At 41.3% G+C, this 15,593-nt stretch overlaps 1 protein-coding gene across 2 annotated transcripts in view; it reads right to left on the bottom strand.

The window, feature by feature from the left end:
- Positions 1 to 4,473: 4,473 nt before the first annotated feature.
- The window catches only part of LOC115354731 (tetraspanin-18-like), a 28,549-nt gene continuing 17,429 nt past the window's right edge, over positions 4,474 to 15,593 (bottom strand). For both annotated transcript variants that reach the window (XM_030045230.1, XM_030045222.1), the window contains exons 3-9: positions 12,620 to 12,715; positions 11,373 to 11,567; positions 9,647 to 9,721; positions 8,782 to 8,880; positions 8,404 to 8,580; positions 7,432 to 7,515; positions 4,474 to 5,212 (exon numbers count right to left, since the gene is read on the bottom strand). In XM_030045230.1, coding sequence (XP_029901090.1) covers positions 5,165 to 5,212; positions 7,432 to 7,515; positions 8,404 to 8,580; positions 8,782 to 8,880; positions 9,647 to 9,721; positions 11,373 to 11,567; positions 12,620 to 12,682 — 741 coding nt within the window. In that variant the 5' untranslated portion in view covers positions 12,683 to 12,715 and the 3' untranslated portion in view covers positions 4,474 to 5,164. The remainder of the gene's footprint in view (positions 5,213 to 7,431; positions 7,516 to 8,403; positions 8,581 to 8,781; positions 8,881 to 9,646; positions 9,722 to 11,372; positions 11,568 to 12,619; positions 12,716 to 15,593) is intronic.

Genomic DNA, 15,593 nt, shown 5'->3' on the forward strand with positions numbered 1-15,593 from the left:
ATTAGAGGTAATTTGAAGACTTGGAGCCCATTTTGAACAGCAGCTCCACAGCCATATCAGCTCTGTGGGCGGACTAAAAGTTTCCACCTGACACTTGGCAACTGCAAATGATTGCCACTGGAAAGTGAGCAAATCCCCCATAGTTCCATCTCAGTCTTCTCTCAAACTATCGAACTGAACATACCTATCTTTTGTCAGCTCCAAAAAACATCAAGCAGAAAATTTCTGCAAACAGTGTGTGTAGCCTAATTTGTGTGTTTTGTAGCCAAACAAATTGCAAAAGTCCAATATTTCCCTCATTATTGCCTATATTTCTATCACTGAGAATGATCCGGTTGAGTGAAAGAATATGCTTACAACTATAAGGTGACAGGTGGTGTGTTTTAGGACAAAACAATGTCAATAATGATAGGGTGCCATAAGGTAAATATTGGACTTTTGGGCTCGTAGTGCAATTTGTCTGGCTATAAAACACTTATTTTATCCTGCACCAGCTGTTTAGAGGTATTTGCTGTTTTGGAACTGAAAACAGATCAGTAGATTGACTGAGATGAGATGAGATTGAGATGGAGCTATCATCCTCACTATGTGTTTGGGGGTCATACAAACTTCAATTTTGCAGTGACATTGTGGGTTGAACTGTTCCACTGTGAACATACCTGATCGAGTCCACCCGCTTGTTGGTGCTGTTGTGACGGGCTCTAAAGAAACAATCACAACCTGTTAGCTTGCTGTGTTACTTCTCACATGTGAGCTGTGGTCAAGTAATATTTGGTTCAAGGCTCAAATATGGACACTAATTGTCCCCGACTCACCCGTCACCATGACCAGCTCAATGCTGTAGTCAGAGAACTCGTGACGTTTGCTCACAGAACAAACGTGAGTGCCAAAATCCTGCATTTTGACCTGCTGGACAGTCAGCGTGATGTTTCCTGGTGTGTAGGACATGGTGTAGCCCACGGTGCAGTTCTGGAAAGCCTTGTGTTTGATGTAGTGGCAGAGCAGCTTGCTGTGTGGGCTCCTCCACTGCACAGAGAGCTGTGTGATGTGTGTGTGGTCCTCATAGTGGTAAGCACATGGCAGGCTGACCTGCTGACCAGGCCGAGAATACACTTTCACGCCACTGCCTGCAGACACAAGTGCAGATCACACTCAAATGTTTAGGATATTTAAGAATACTGGTGTCTTTTACAGCCATGGCCCATTTACTACTGTCTACGTCTGCTGTACATTTCCCACAATCATAATGCAGTGCATGCTGTATGTCGAGCTACATTTATTTGCATGGCTCATTTAAAAACAGCATGTGTTGGTCAAAGTGCATCACAAACTTAGCTGAGACTGAAAAAAGGACAAACAAAACAGACATTACAAAAACCATACATCTATCCAGACAAGAAGTTAAAATCAGAGATTAACTCAACTTAAAATTACCACTAATAAAACTTACATCTTGTCTGGATATATGTATGGTTTTTATAATGTTGTCTGTTTTGTTTGTTCTTTTTTTTAATGTAAAAACCAGGAGAAACAGCATTATGAAAGTCCATCTGCCAGCAGCAGTTTGTGTGTCAGGGAGGCTGGCAGTGGCTGTCACACTTTTTACTGCTGTGTGTATTTCTTAGCGTCATCACCTCCTAAAATAAGTCATTCGAACACTGTCGGAAAGCTTCAAGTCATCGGTAAAAGTGAGAACAATTTTTATTCTTATAGCTTAATTCAGCAAAATGTCTCAGAATATCAAAAATCCACTGTGACCCTGTGGCACGGTGACACCCAGGCCCACTGCCGGGTCAGCTGTCACAGGGTGTGGGGTCAGATGTCCCTGTGTTTTTCAATATGATGTTCACTAAAAGTAAAAAGAAATACAACATTACAAAAAAAAAAAAATGTATTACTTTTTTGAGCTAGAGACACTATTCAGTTTCCAAATGCCTGTAATGAGTAGTGCTGTGATGAGCTGAGGACTGATGATGTCACTAGTCACACCACCAAGTCCAGTCAAATCACTCTGAGGGTAAAACAGGCGTCTGGCAGTCTCTGGTTAGAGTAATTTATGTCAAATAGTAAAATAGTAATTTATGTCAATATATGTCAGTTTTATGTCAAGTTTTTTTCTACAATGTAACCCCTTTGAATTATTTATTTAAGCCAAGTAACCCCCTGATCAGTGCAAAAAAAAAAAAAAAAAAAAAAAAAAAAAAGCACCGGTAGAAAGAAAATCCTATGTAGAGAGGTCCAGTCCAGCTCCACCAGCGTGAGAAACAGCAACATGATATTAACCACATCTCGTTCCTATTTCTGCTTCTTTTTCTCCTCTTCCTCTTTGCTTCCAGCTGTATCTCTGCTACGTTTCAACCACTAATCCATTTTCTGGAGTTTTTTATTGTCTTGTCCTCACTCAATGACCATGGCAGCAGATTGAAACCACACTCACACACACACACACACACACACCATTGGGAAATATAAAATGTGGTTTATCAAACTTACATTTACATTTTTTCATTGAACTTTTTACGGCACAGGTTAATTATTTTAGGAAATTTTAAAAATCTCCCATACCCCCTGCAGTACTCCAATGTGCCTCTAGAGGTACGCGTGCCCTCATTTGAGAGCCACTGATTTATGTCACTCATTGTCAAATTATGTCTACTGCTTTTGCTGTACCACTTACACTTTTATTTTCAAGCTTCACTCACCCATAAGCATATTATTTTGGTGGCATGTTGCCCCTGTCTGTTTTTTTCTCTGGATTGTCATTGTCATGTCACTTCCCTATCAACAGAGAAGTAAAAGTCATATTTTAACAGCTTTGAAATTACTGCACATGCTTATGTTGTCACATGTGACAACCAGCCCCTCCCAAAATGTGACCACATGCCCCAACCAGACTTCTGGATAAGCATTCCTGCTGCGCAGTTTAGCATGAAAACAAAAAGTATGTTTTTCAAGGTCAACAACAAAAAACTAAAATAATTTTTATGGGTTTTATGGGTTAAAAACAGGTTTGTGCTCATATCGCACTGTTATCTGAAGTTCTACAACTCGACTCACATATCAGGAGGGTGCACGTATTGTGGTGGTGCAAGTTGTCCACAGCGCCCTCTAGTGTAACAGTTATGAGAACTGTGACAACCATACCTCGTCTCCCCTTACAAGATTTTTTTTTAACATTTATTCTGTTTATTTGTTTATATTCTATGAATTGTCAACCCTAGCTTGACATTAACTACTGTCCTAGCTAAGCAGATTCCTCAAATAAAAACAGACACATTTAAAAATAAGGTTTTTAAAGTGACATGTTCTTTTCTTGACCAAAACTTCCATTTCTTTCTGTGGGTGTCAGCTGATCGACAGCATGTCGCTCGGCTCGCCACCCAGCTGTAGCAGTAGAATTTCACTGCTTGACATTTTTGTGGTGAGTGCCGCTGATTTTTCCCATCCTTTCCTACATCTGTAACACTGCGTTTCTCTGTAAATTAAGCTACACACACTGAGTTCATGGTATTTTCCTTCTGTCAACATGGGTGTGTTCTCTCTTCAGCTTAAGCATGTGTGGCCACAGATCATGCACTGACCATGATCCCAAGGGTTATACCAAGCAAGCTCTACTTGATATTGACTCCGGTTTGGTTGTCAACATGGCAAGAGCCGATCCAGTCACCCCAAACCCACTGGGCCAAAAAAAAAAAAAAAAAAAAAAAAAAGGTGCATCAGATGGGACATTTGTGATTATTAGGTATTGTGGTATTTCAGAAGCGGCAACCCTAAACCCTGATATGGAAATGCATTTAAATCAGAAAGGATGACCAAACCAAATGAAAGTCTCTTGTTCACTGTGACGGTTTATCTTGCTCTGTTGAAGTTGTTTTTTTCATATAAACAGCAGCAAGTCGCTTCTTCTGGCAGAGGAAAATGAGCCCTGACATCTCCAACTCTACTGAATGCAGACACCTCGCACTGTATATGCTGTATGTATATGCATTTTAGAGGGTGCGATCTAGTTTGAGAATACATACAATCAGCACAAAAGTCATTCTCCTCATATGAAGTCATTGTTGTTTTAGGTAATCTCTCTCGGCTTTGCAAAACTTACCCTCTCCGGCCAAGTGTGACAAAACCAGTCCCAAGCACAGTGCAGCCCTCCTAGTATAGTCAAGAGTTGTTGTTCTCCACATTTGGCAACTGATGAACTGTAAAGGTTTAGATATTTATATGCACATCATTTGGATGCTCAAGATCCGGATGCACACAAGAAACTTCGGGAGTGACGCTTGCCTTCTCTCACTTTTGTTTTTCATATGACCTTGCATGCCCTGACGTGAGTGTACAGTGCACTGTATCTATGGTTACCAGGCATCGGAAGGCCCCTGAGGTTTGGCCAGTAATCTGATCCACTCAGGTCAAAAATAACCTGTTCTGTTTGTGCAAGTATTTTTTTTTACATAAAAGGACAAACTGGCACACCACTCACATCACAGAAATGATTTTATTGTCATTCAGTGCATTTTACAAATAAACTGGAGCTTTCAAACACATGTACAGAAAGAATTTTAGCTAAAAAGTCCCATTTCATAACCACAGAACATCATGACACTATGCACAAAAGGAAAAACACAGACTGTACAATACTGGCACGGTCCTTGAGGGTGCATAGTATGCACAAATGCAGGCACTCGCACACCCACACACTCACCCACACATTCACACTTGGTGCTGTCTCTTAATGTGAAGGATGTATGAATTTACATGTGGTCCATGACATACTTCAGTACTGAAACACTATTATCATAATATTTCACATCAAACCCTGCATGAACGTACCGACTCTATCCACTAAAAGCTGCAGTCAGTGTTCAGCTTCCTCAGTTTTTGAACACTGGCATTAATTCTTGACTTTCTGGAGAACAGTGCAGAGATTAGATTAGTTAGATCAGCCGAGTAACAGCTTCCTTCCTGTAGTTCTGCGTGTCTGCTGTGCCCAGAGCAGTACCTCAAAAGCCCCGCTGTGAAGTACAAACTGATATCATATATCAACTGAGACACATAAAGAAACCATCACTGTATAATTACATGTCATATTTTACAGGTTTTTGTTTTTTCTTTGACACTCTTTTGCTTGTGCCTTTCCGGCGGCGTCCAGTGGTTGTGCATGTGGAGGTTACTGGATGCCTCTGAATAAACACATGGCGAACACCATGGCAAAGAGCTGGGGGGGAGAAGAAGACAGACGGGCATCAGAAGTGGTCAGGGCAGCTGATATTTAAAGTGAGGCCACAAGTCCAACCTCGTCATACACTCTCTTATTCCTTCAGTCTGTGGGAGAGTAAAGATGATGGCAGACATGTGGGGTGGCAACACAGAACGTTTTGAAAAAGTTGATAATATCTTTTTTTTTTTTTTGGTATTTTTCTTTTCTTTACTAATTTTAGTGGATCAAGGTGGTTATTTTTCAGCATGTTAGCTGGGGGGAAGTCCACCTCAGTGGCAGGAGGCTAACAGTTAGCATTTGGAGCATCCGGCCAGTATCCAGCACTCAGTAACAATGAGAGGAAGATACCAGCACTACTGTTATTCTGCGCAAACAAAAAAAAGATATTATTTCACTTCCCCCCTAGCTGTTATATAGCCTGGGGGGAAATGAAATATTTTTTTTTGTTTTATTATATTATTATTGTTATCTGTTATCTAGCTAGGAGGGAAGTGAAATAATATCTTTTTTGTTTTTTTTTTTTCCAAAATGGTTGAACTATCCCTTTAAAGGGGGAAAAAAAGTGCATTCCAGGAAATACTCTGTGATAATCAGTCAGTGATTTCCTACCTTTCTCAAATTGCCTTTCAATAACCCCCAGAGTAGGGGCATGAACATGTGGTAGAAGATCAAGTTTGAGTTTGACTTCATTTAGAGCCAAAATCAGTGTTTACAGTCTCGAAAGCCTTTACTGGCCCACAAGTTCACAAGAAACAAAACAGGATGACACTCCCTGACTTGAACCCTCATAGCAGGCAAAAAACTCACAAACAATGGGGGGGTGGGGAATCTTGAAAAGGACCACAGAGAGAAGGCTCCCCCTCCTGGCCTTATAGTCCAGTCATTTTATGAAAAAACCTGGGACAAATTGCAAGAGAAGCAAACTCAACTGATTTTGGATCCTCAGTTTGTCCTGAGTGAGGGGAAAAAAGTCCCAAGGAATCCCATTGGTGGAAAGTTTTGAAAATCACCTATTTATGACCACATATTACCAAAAAACACTGTTTTTAACACACAGGGGAAAGGGGTTCAACATTTTACTTTCAGATATCACTATAAAAATTCACAAGTTGATTACACACACAAAGACAAGAAAAAAAGTCACTTACAAGTTCTTTAAATTATTCTGTTTACATATTATCTGATTTGATATGCGCTAATAAGGAATATAAGGAATAAATGCCAGAACAGATATTTAAACAGTGAATTAAAAGGTTACTATATATATAGTAACCTTTTAATTTACTGTTATATAGTAACCTTTTAATTCAAGGTTACTATATATTTAGTAACCTGTTCATTCACTGTTTAAATGTCTCCTCTGGCATTTATTCCTTATATTCCTTATTAGCACATATCAAATCAGATAATGTGTGATATGCATGTGTAAACAGAATAATTCAAAGAACTTGTAAGTGACTTTTTTTCTTGTCTTTGTGTGTGTAATCATCTTGTGAATTTTTATAGTGATATCTGAAAGTAAAATTTTGAACCCCTTTCCCCTGTGTGTTAAAAACAGTGTTTTTTGGTAATATGTGGTCATAAATAGGTGATTTTCAAAACTTTCCACCAATGGGATTCCTTGGGACTTTTTTCCCCTCACTCAGGACAAACTGAGGATACAAAATCAGTTGAGTTTGCTTCTCTTGCAATTTGTCCTAGGTTGACCCCAATTTTGGCCTAAAATTACTGGACTATTACCCAGTGGCCAGTCACTCTCAAAAGCTAGAACCCTGTGTGGAGAATCAAGGCTCACGGCTGCAATGTGATCTAGTGACATGCTCTGCCTGTTGTGCCTCACTGAAACTGAGAGCAGGACACAAAACCTGTGTTTCGGCTTGCAAACGCACGTGCTTCATTTCATATGGCACTGATTACAGCTCTGAGCCAGAGAATATACCCACATTCCCTTAAAAAAACTACTACTGGGACTGGAACAGTGCTCATTACTCAGTGTGTGTGGAGCATCTTCAGAAAGTGTTTCATGACCAGTTACTTTCAAAAGTACTCGTTACTTTACTGTGTTCCTTACTGTAAAACACAATACACATCTGATTTCCAAAAGAAACGAATGCATTAAAATGGATTAAACTTATGTTTTACATCATGGAGATCGAAACATAAGCTGACAGCCAATGAATTTGTACTGAGACAAAGAGAAACGTGTGGGCACTTACTTCAATCGTCAATACCACGATGGCCAGGGCTCCTGCCATGTAAATGTAGGTCTCAAAGTAGTCCACCATGGCGGAGTAACAGCCCTGCAGGGAGAACACAGCCATGAAGACACTGCATTTAAATGAGAGCCCTGATATGAAGCCATGCTGAATAACTGAAGGAGCAATGCCCTGGGATCGCTGCGGTGAAAACCAGACACAAGATGCTGAGAGTGTTTTGCTTAGCACATTGTTCCACAGTATTCTGCAGTGCAACCATGTGCTTTCTTCTGTGTCTGTACATGCATATGCACATACTGTATGTATACACATCAGGGTATCAAATTACCTTTAGTTTCAGGAGACTTTTTTTCCCCTCTTGAACTGATTCTTGTGGGCATTTTGATCCTGGAAGTCGTACATTTGCCGTGCATACTTAGTAAACAATCTTTACCACTAAGGTTTCTTTAAAGATCTGTCCTGCTGCTGGAAAGTGGTGGCCCACCTTATAGAGAAAGACGTTCTCTGTTCCCAACCAGCCCATCTTCCAGCCCTCCATTGTTCAGTTTGTTACCACGCTGGCTGTTTTATGTTTTGTTAATGCCGTGGTTTGTGTGGGGTTTTGCATTTTATCCTACTGCTTTCTGCATGGTGCCAACATTTTCTGCTGCTTCAGGCTGTGCACTCGGTTGTTTTTATGATCAAAAATGGCTCGTATTTTCTTGCCAAGAAAGTACTAGGAAAAAATCACCCAGTCAGAGGCTCCCACAAATCACCTGTGGTGGCCCCTCGGAGACTGTAAGTTGCTTTGCTGAATATCTGACAAATCAACAACAACAACAAAAGGTGTACGGTAAAATGCAAAATTAATTTCAGACATTTCATGAGCTTTCCTGCCCCTGGATGCTGTTAATTTCAGACCCCTTCTGACACCTACACTACATGTGCTTTCACATGTTCATGTGTGTGTGTGTGTGTGTGTGTGTGTGAGACCTTGTTGTGTCGGAAGGCCATGCTGCCGCTCACACACTGCTCCACACTGATGTAGTCCATGTCTCCGGGGTAACTGTTCCTCTGGCAACAGGCCTCAGGCACCATCTTATTTGGGTTGAGGAGCCTGAAGAGGCTCTCCTCAAAGTCTTCAGGGCTGCTGATGCCGCAGCATTCAAACTGTACAAAGAGCCACCATGTGAGGGAAAGGACAGGACATGAGATGCAAACGCCACAGCGGCAACAGGCTGTGGCTACACACGAGGGCTTCAACAGTGCTGCTTAGCAATGCTGCCACAAGCTTTTCATTAGAACCTGGACTGACTACAAAGAACAGAAACAAAATAAGAGGATAGAGTGATACTAAATCCGAGGATTCACCGTGGTCATGATGGCGTTCCATGTGGAGGTGAAGACGTCAGTGTTGTTGTTGCCTTGGTAGTGGCGCTTCAGCTCCCTGGTGAAGTACTGTCTGGTCAACTGCAAGGACAAATACATTATTCAGCTGAGCTCAGTTTGAGTTCTCCTTACATCCACGTGAAGCCACTTCAGGGACAACCCCCCCCCACCCCCGAATGAAATATTTCTCTACTATCTGGCCTATCTACTATCCTCCATACTTGCATTTTACAAATTTCTTTGGAGAGGAAATTTTATGAGGTGAGCTGGAACTAACAGAGCTAACTCAATGTGTGCATGTGCATGTGCATGTGCATGTGCGTGTGTGTGTGTGTGTCTTGAATCTTGAGGTTTCAGTGAAATGACACTGAGAAGATGCCGAATGAATTTTCATTTTGAGCTAAACCTTTCCTTTAACAGGATCATCCTTCATCTACAGCTTTTGCATGTTCCACCAGGTTGACTCTCAGGAAGCCCCAGACCCCCACCTCCAGTTATTTTGCTCGCGGGAGAGGAAATGTGTTAATTATGAGACTGTCTAGGTTTCACATTTGTTGAATAAATTCAGAAGTGATGTTTTTTGTGCCATAGCAACATCTGCTGAACTAACCCTTTGAAACGTCGGCAAATTCACTTGAGTTCTTACAAAAACATGGCAAAAAGGTATGCACGGTGTTTTTTAACCATCTAAGAAAACTCTATTTATAATTATTAATATCTATCTATATCTGTCTATATCTATATCTATATGCACACACACACACACACACACACACATATGATACTGACTGCTTTGCTCTTCCAGTGCGGCTTGCTAAAGTGAGTGGATCCCGGGAATACTACTCACATGCTCCCGGAAGAGGAAAGCCAGGATGGCTGCTGCCAGCTCAGCCAGGAAGATGAAGAGGATGAGCATGAAGAACTGAGTTCAGTAAAGAAAGACAGAAAACAACATCTATTAGCCAGCACTAACCTTACACTTTATATTCATCAAAATGCTATAGAATACTCTACAAACAGTGTTGAGCAAGAGTAAATGTTTCTTTTAGGACTCCAGATTAATTAAAACAATCAAAAAGAAACACATGCAGTGTCCAACAAATAGGCTACACAGTGAAAATGAAATCTCTGCAGCTGCAATGACTAAAGATTCAATTGTGTATTAGGTTTACACAGCGCATAGCACACTGTTAATAGTAAGCATAAACAAGGCTGATAAATAGGTCATTCCCTTCTCTCTCAGCGTGAGCTGCAGCTAGAATGCCTCAGTGCCTCTAGGTGGCAGTATTGTCTCACTACAGTTTTACATTCACCACAAGCAGGAATGTAATGGAGGGCAAACCTAAATTGCATTCTGTGGTATTTTCACACCATTTTCTGTCATATTGATGGAGCCTGACCGAAATCCTGCCAACTGCCTAATTAATGTTGTTTGTCTGAGTGCAGGTCTCTAACACAGAGCTACACTCACTACCCCAGCAGGCACACCTGCAGTCTGCAGGGCACAGTCATGTGCAGGTGCTCTTAAGCCACACTTAATGAGCCCTGACCCTACTGCTGCTGCAGAGTGCTATTAGGGGCTGAGTGTATCCCACAATTCATTAGGAGTTTGTATTCCCATAGGAAGAAGCGACGATTTAGATGACATTCAAGATATAACTAAATGTTAAATTAGCTAATTCTAGTCTCTACTTCGTTTACCAAGTGTGATCTAATTATGCTCTTTTTTATTTGCTTCATTAACGTTTTTTTTTTTTTTTTTACGATTTTTTGGCTTTATTTGACAGTGACAGTAGAGAGAGACAGGAAAGGCAGGAGAGAGAGAGAGAGAGAGAGGGGATGACATGCAGCAAACGGCCTGAGATCAGACTCAAATCCAGAGCACTGCCATCAGGACTCAGCCTGAACACATGCTCCAAGCTCTTATCCAGTGAACTACTGAGGCACCCGGACCCTGATGTTTTAATATTTCAATCACTATGTGGGCTTTTAATTGACAAGTTTATGCAGAAAACATCTCTTCATGCCATTCTTGGGATGACATCTTCCATTAGCTGAGTGTGTCCCGATGTGTGTTGACAAAACTGTCCAACACTTGCCGTCTTCACACCTACTTACACACTTTAGGCCAGCTCCCAGGAATACGCCACTCAATCGGCGACTGACTGCACTACAAAAGCTGCAAGTGTAGGTCTTGGGACAAGCTTATATTTTAGACTCTCCAAAAATGTCTTTTGCAACATATTGAAAATCACTCGGCCATGAGACGTTTGCAGTTTCATTTTCAGTCAAGCCAATGCATGACTATTAAACTCGCATGAGAGAGACATGATTTCAGACACATTTTGTTCGCACCTTCTTACAAGCTTGTGTCGTTCAAGTGGGGAAAATGATGGGAAAATACAGAGCAGGGAAGCAGCCTGGAGTTATGTTTTAAAGTGATGAAAGGCGTAAAACAAACTGTATTGAAAATGTAACTTATATTGGGGGTGATTTGGCCCATATGGTTTGGAGATCAGAGTAGTTATGACTACCTCACCACATGGTGTGGAAGTCATTGACAGCGGACTCACAAAGAGCAGGAGACACTTGTTCTCGCGGATGGCCCCGCAGCAGCCCAGGAAGCCCAGCAGGAACAGCATGCCTCCCATGGCCAGGATGACATAGACTCCAGTGAAGAGCAGGGGGTTGGCTGCCACAATCTCCCTGAAGCCCATCGGGTCCACCAGCACCCACATCCCCACCCCGAGCAGGAAGGAGCCACCCAGCTGCAGGAGAGAGGGACAGCCAGTGAGGCAGCTCAGTTAACATGCCCTGGATAAACAGATAAATACATAAATAATATATATTTAATGAATAATTGTGGGATTGCTTCCAGAGTTACTGTTACAGTGAGAATGAAGAGCTTAGAGGGCCATTTATACAGCAGCAATGTCATTAACAGTTCAGTTTATGTCTTTTTTTTTTTTCTCTGTATCTTTCACATGAATGAATTTAGGTAATCCCTTCTTGTCTATTAGTTCCAATGTTGATGTACCTCATACCTCCAATGGAACCATTTATAACCCAACCTTGGGCAAAAATGGCAAATGTGTGCTAATCAAGGAAAACATATGTAATCACTTCAAAACATCCATTCTCTGATAGCAACAAAAAGTGGAAAATAAGGTGAAACCAATTAGAAAACCAAATAAGCCAAGACTTTTATTATGTATTATGTACTGTAATGTATGTAATTCATATTTTCAATCCACAGCGCCTTCTGGGCTGCTGTTTGTAAATGACTTGTGATGCTTTTTATTTGGCCAGTAACTTTGTCCAGCTGGTACACAGTTGGGTTCTAACTGTAAATAATTTGATTTGTTTTTTTTCTTGTGTGTTCTCTTGATTTTTGCCATATATACAATTTTTTTATTCACTTTAATTTATGTACTTATTTATTTTCGCCGTATCCTGCTACAGCACACAACAACAACATCACAGGGATCATTACCGATTCGTCTTATCTTACACGCTAACTAGGAAACAACAAGCCAAGATGCTCGCTGGGGATGAAAGAGAGAGTTCAACAGATGTCCATCCAATACTGATGTGTTTCATTTGCTGTGAAGTCTTAGTGCCCTCAGCATATTTTTCTCAGCAAAAATACTTTGAAAAATTTCATTAAAACCACGAAAACATTTTGAGAAACAAATCAAAGTCTCCCAAATCTTGGGAGACTTTGATGAATCGCTGGTCGAATTTGTAATTGCGTTTTAGCCGCTTTGATTTCAGTCCGACTTTAAACAGAGAAACGGGGCAGAGAAAGAGGTGAACTCACAAAGATGAAGAAGTTGAAGATGAACATGAGGTACTTCATGCAGCTGAGGCAGTCCCCCTCCATGGCTGAGCCTCTCGTGGAAACCTCCCCTTGCCCCTGTATGGACACACACACACACACACGTTTACTTATGTCACTTTAGGGGACATTACATAGACTTGCATTCATTTTCTGGAGACCTACACTAACTCCAACCATAACGACTGCATACCTTAACCTTAACCCTAACCCTAACCCTAACCCTAACCTCAACAACTGACTCTACAAAGCAGCTCTTTCCAAATGGAGACACGGCTTTTGTCCCCAATTGCACAAGCCGTCCTCAATTATCAGGTCTTAAGTCTGGTTTGTGTCCCTGAAGGTAGTCAAAAACATTAACATTAGCATATCCAAAATTGTTATTCGTTGAAAAACATGAAAGAAAACCGTGCCATGCGATGTAAAGCAAGTCCAAACACAGCAATGTCCGAACACAGTGCACACTCACTTGATCCTTGATGTAATGTCAGGACTCTGTATGTGCACACACCGTTTGTTTTGACTGCCTCCTCAAAAGCCACGCAACACAGTGCAAACCTCATCCAGCCGCAAAACTCCACTTTTCTTCAAACTGTTTTTGCATAAGGGACACGTTAGAATGTACGGTTATGACTCGTGATGCAGTGGCAGTGATTTTTTGGTTTTTCCATTTCTGATGGTATAAAAAATGTAGCATGACTGGAAGTGACACAAGTGTGGGTTGAGAGCTGCATCAATCCTTGCGGTGACTTTGAAACAAACGAAAAACATATTGTAGTGTCTCCCACGGAAACCCAGAAAAAACACGTTGAGTTCAAAATGATGGAAGCTGCATTTTAAGTTCAACCACTGGGATGTTGCGAGGACTTCCAAAGTGAAAGGCGTTACAGAAGTTTCTCCGCTCGTACAGAGGACCCTGCAGGTCTCGAGTTGGTATTTGTCGCTGTTTTTGCATAGCAGTTTTTGCGAGTTGTGGGGACGTGACACTGACAGCCTGTCCCTGTGGGATAATATGACACATGGAGGGACGTGGGCCGGTGGCGAGGAGGACATGTTGATGTAACAGGGCCATCACTGGGGGTGTGAAGCAGACCAACTGTGCATTTATGGTTCCTGATGGTGTTTACTGGTTAAGACTAGGATCCAGCCACCTGTCACATCTGAGGGGACAGCAAGCGATCCTGCAACCTTTTGATAAGTGGGAGGTATTTTGTCAGGAGCATCATTCCTCCTGTAAGGGATTTCACTTCAGGTCCTTTTATAGCTGTTCGACTGTTTATCTCTGACACGCTGTTGTTTATTATTTTGATGAGATCTTGTGAGTCAGTGTGGTCAGCACTGTGACATCTTTATCTTTTGATTTTCTGGTCTCTAGGTGGCGCTTTTGTCATAGTGTGTTCAGCCAGGGTGGCTATTATCACTACTTATGTTCTTCCTCGCAAACCAGAATGTACAGGGAAACATGGGATTTTCCCCAGGAAAGACCTGCCTTTCACCAGGAATGCAGACTGATGTGTCATGAACTGACTTAAAGTTACTAGAATGGGCATTTAAAATATGAAAATGATGCAGACCGTTATTTTAAAACATCTTTTTCTGGTTACAGAAAAGGTTGTCAGATTAAAGGGCCATACCAGTGATTTTGCATGTTTATCTATGGGAAATATCTACAAAATGTAGATAGTCCTTAAGAACTCTGATATCATTTTTCCTCCCTTCTATCCAGCCATTGGTTTCCATTCATTCCACTACGATATGGAAATGAACTGTCAGAGACTTCAAACTTTCTTCACACCAGTATTCATCACTGTAATAAAGTCGTCCACTTTAGTTTTCCTAAAAGTAGCAGCACTGTTGTGTTTTGATGACTTGAAATTGAACAAAGTGATATGGTCCCTCCGCCAGGGAAAATAGTCCCCGGGGAAACATTTGCTTTCCACAGCCAATTATCAGTCCTGTGGTTTACAAATGTTGACAACTTTGTTAGTAGCAGAGGCAGGACATTATAAGGTGGGTGACTCAACCAAAAATTCCAATTTGAAAATCAAGATTTTGATTATATGTTGTGAAATCTTTAGTACCCCCGCATGATTTGTAAAATGTCTTGTTGGAATGTAAAATGGGTAAATCTGTAGTAGAGGGGCCAAACAGTGAAAATCAATGGTGTGGTCTTGTCTATGGATATTCTCATTTATCCAGGTCATCGTTCTCTTTGGGCAAAAATGAATCGTAGGCAACTGGACTTGTATTTGTCTTAGGAAGACGTTTCGCCTCTTATCCAAGGGGCTTCATCAGTTCATGCGCATCGGTCTTTCTAGTCCGCACTAGTCTGAGGAAAGACCGATGCGCATGAACTGATGAAGCCCCTTGGATAAGAGGCGAAACGTCTTCCTAAGACAAATACAAGTCCAGTTGCCTACGATTCATTTTTGCCCAAAGACAATGGTGTGGTCCTTTAAGGCGCACTACATGCAATGCAAGCTCTTGCCAAACACAAACTGTTTGGTACACACTTGTCGGTTGGCTTCTGTAGGCCCAGCCTGACGTTATATTACCACGACGGGAACAAACAATGTGATGCACGAGAGGGGGATTTACAAATGGCTACCACCAAAAACAGTTTTGCAAAGAAGATGGTAAGAATGAATTCTGCCAGAACACCCGTTACTGTTTGTTTACACAGGAAAAAAGACAAAGTGATGTGGGTAGCTGCTTGTTGATAGCAATTTTTGAGGTAGTGCCTCTGCTGGATACACCAAAAATAGCAGCTGATGTTTTCACGTTGAATATCTAATGTCTATAACTGCTGCGATTTTTTTTTAACAGAATGTTGGTGTAATATTGTAGATTGAGATGAAATACCATCCCTGCTAATAAAGACACCCTATATTAAAAAAAAAAAAAAAAAATGAACATGATTAATTTTGAGGAGTTACTTCCTGCACAGGAATGACTG

Source organism: Myripristis murdjan, chromosome 3, assembly GCF_902150065.1.
Source record: "Myripristis murdjan chromosome 3, fMyrMur1.1, whole genome shotgun sequence".
NCBI lineage: Eukaryota > Metazoa > Chordata > Actinopteri > Holocentriformes > Holocentridae > Myripristis > Myripristis murdjan.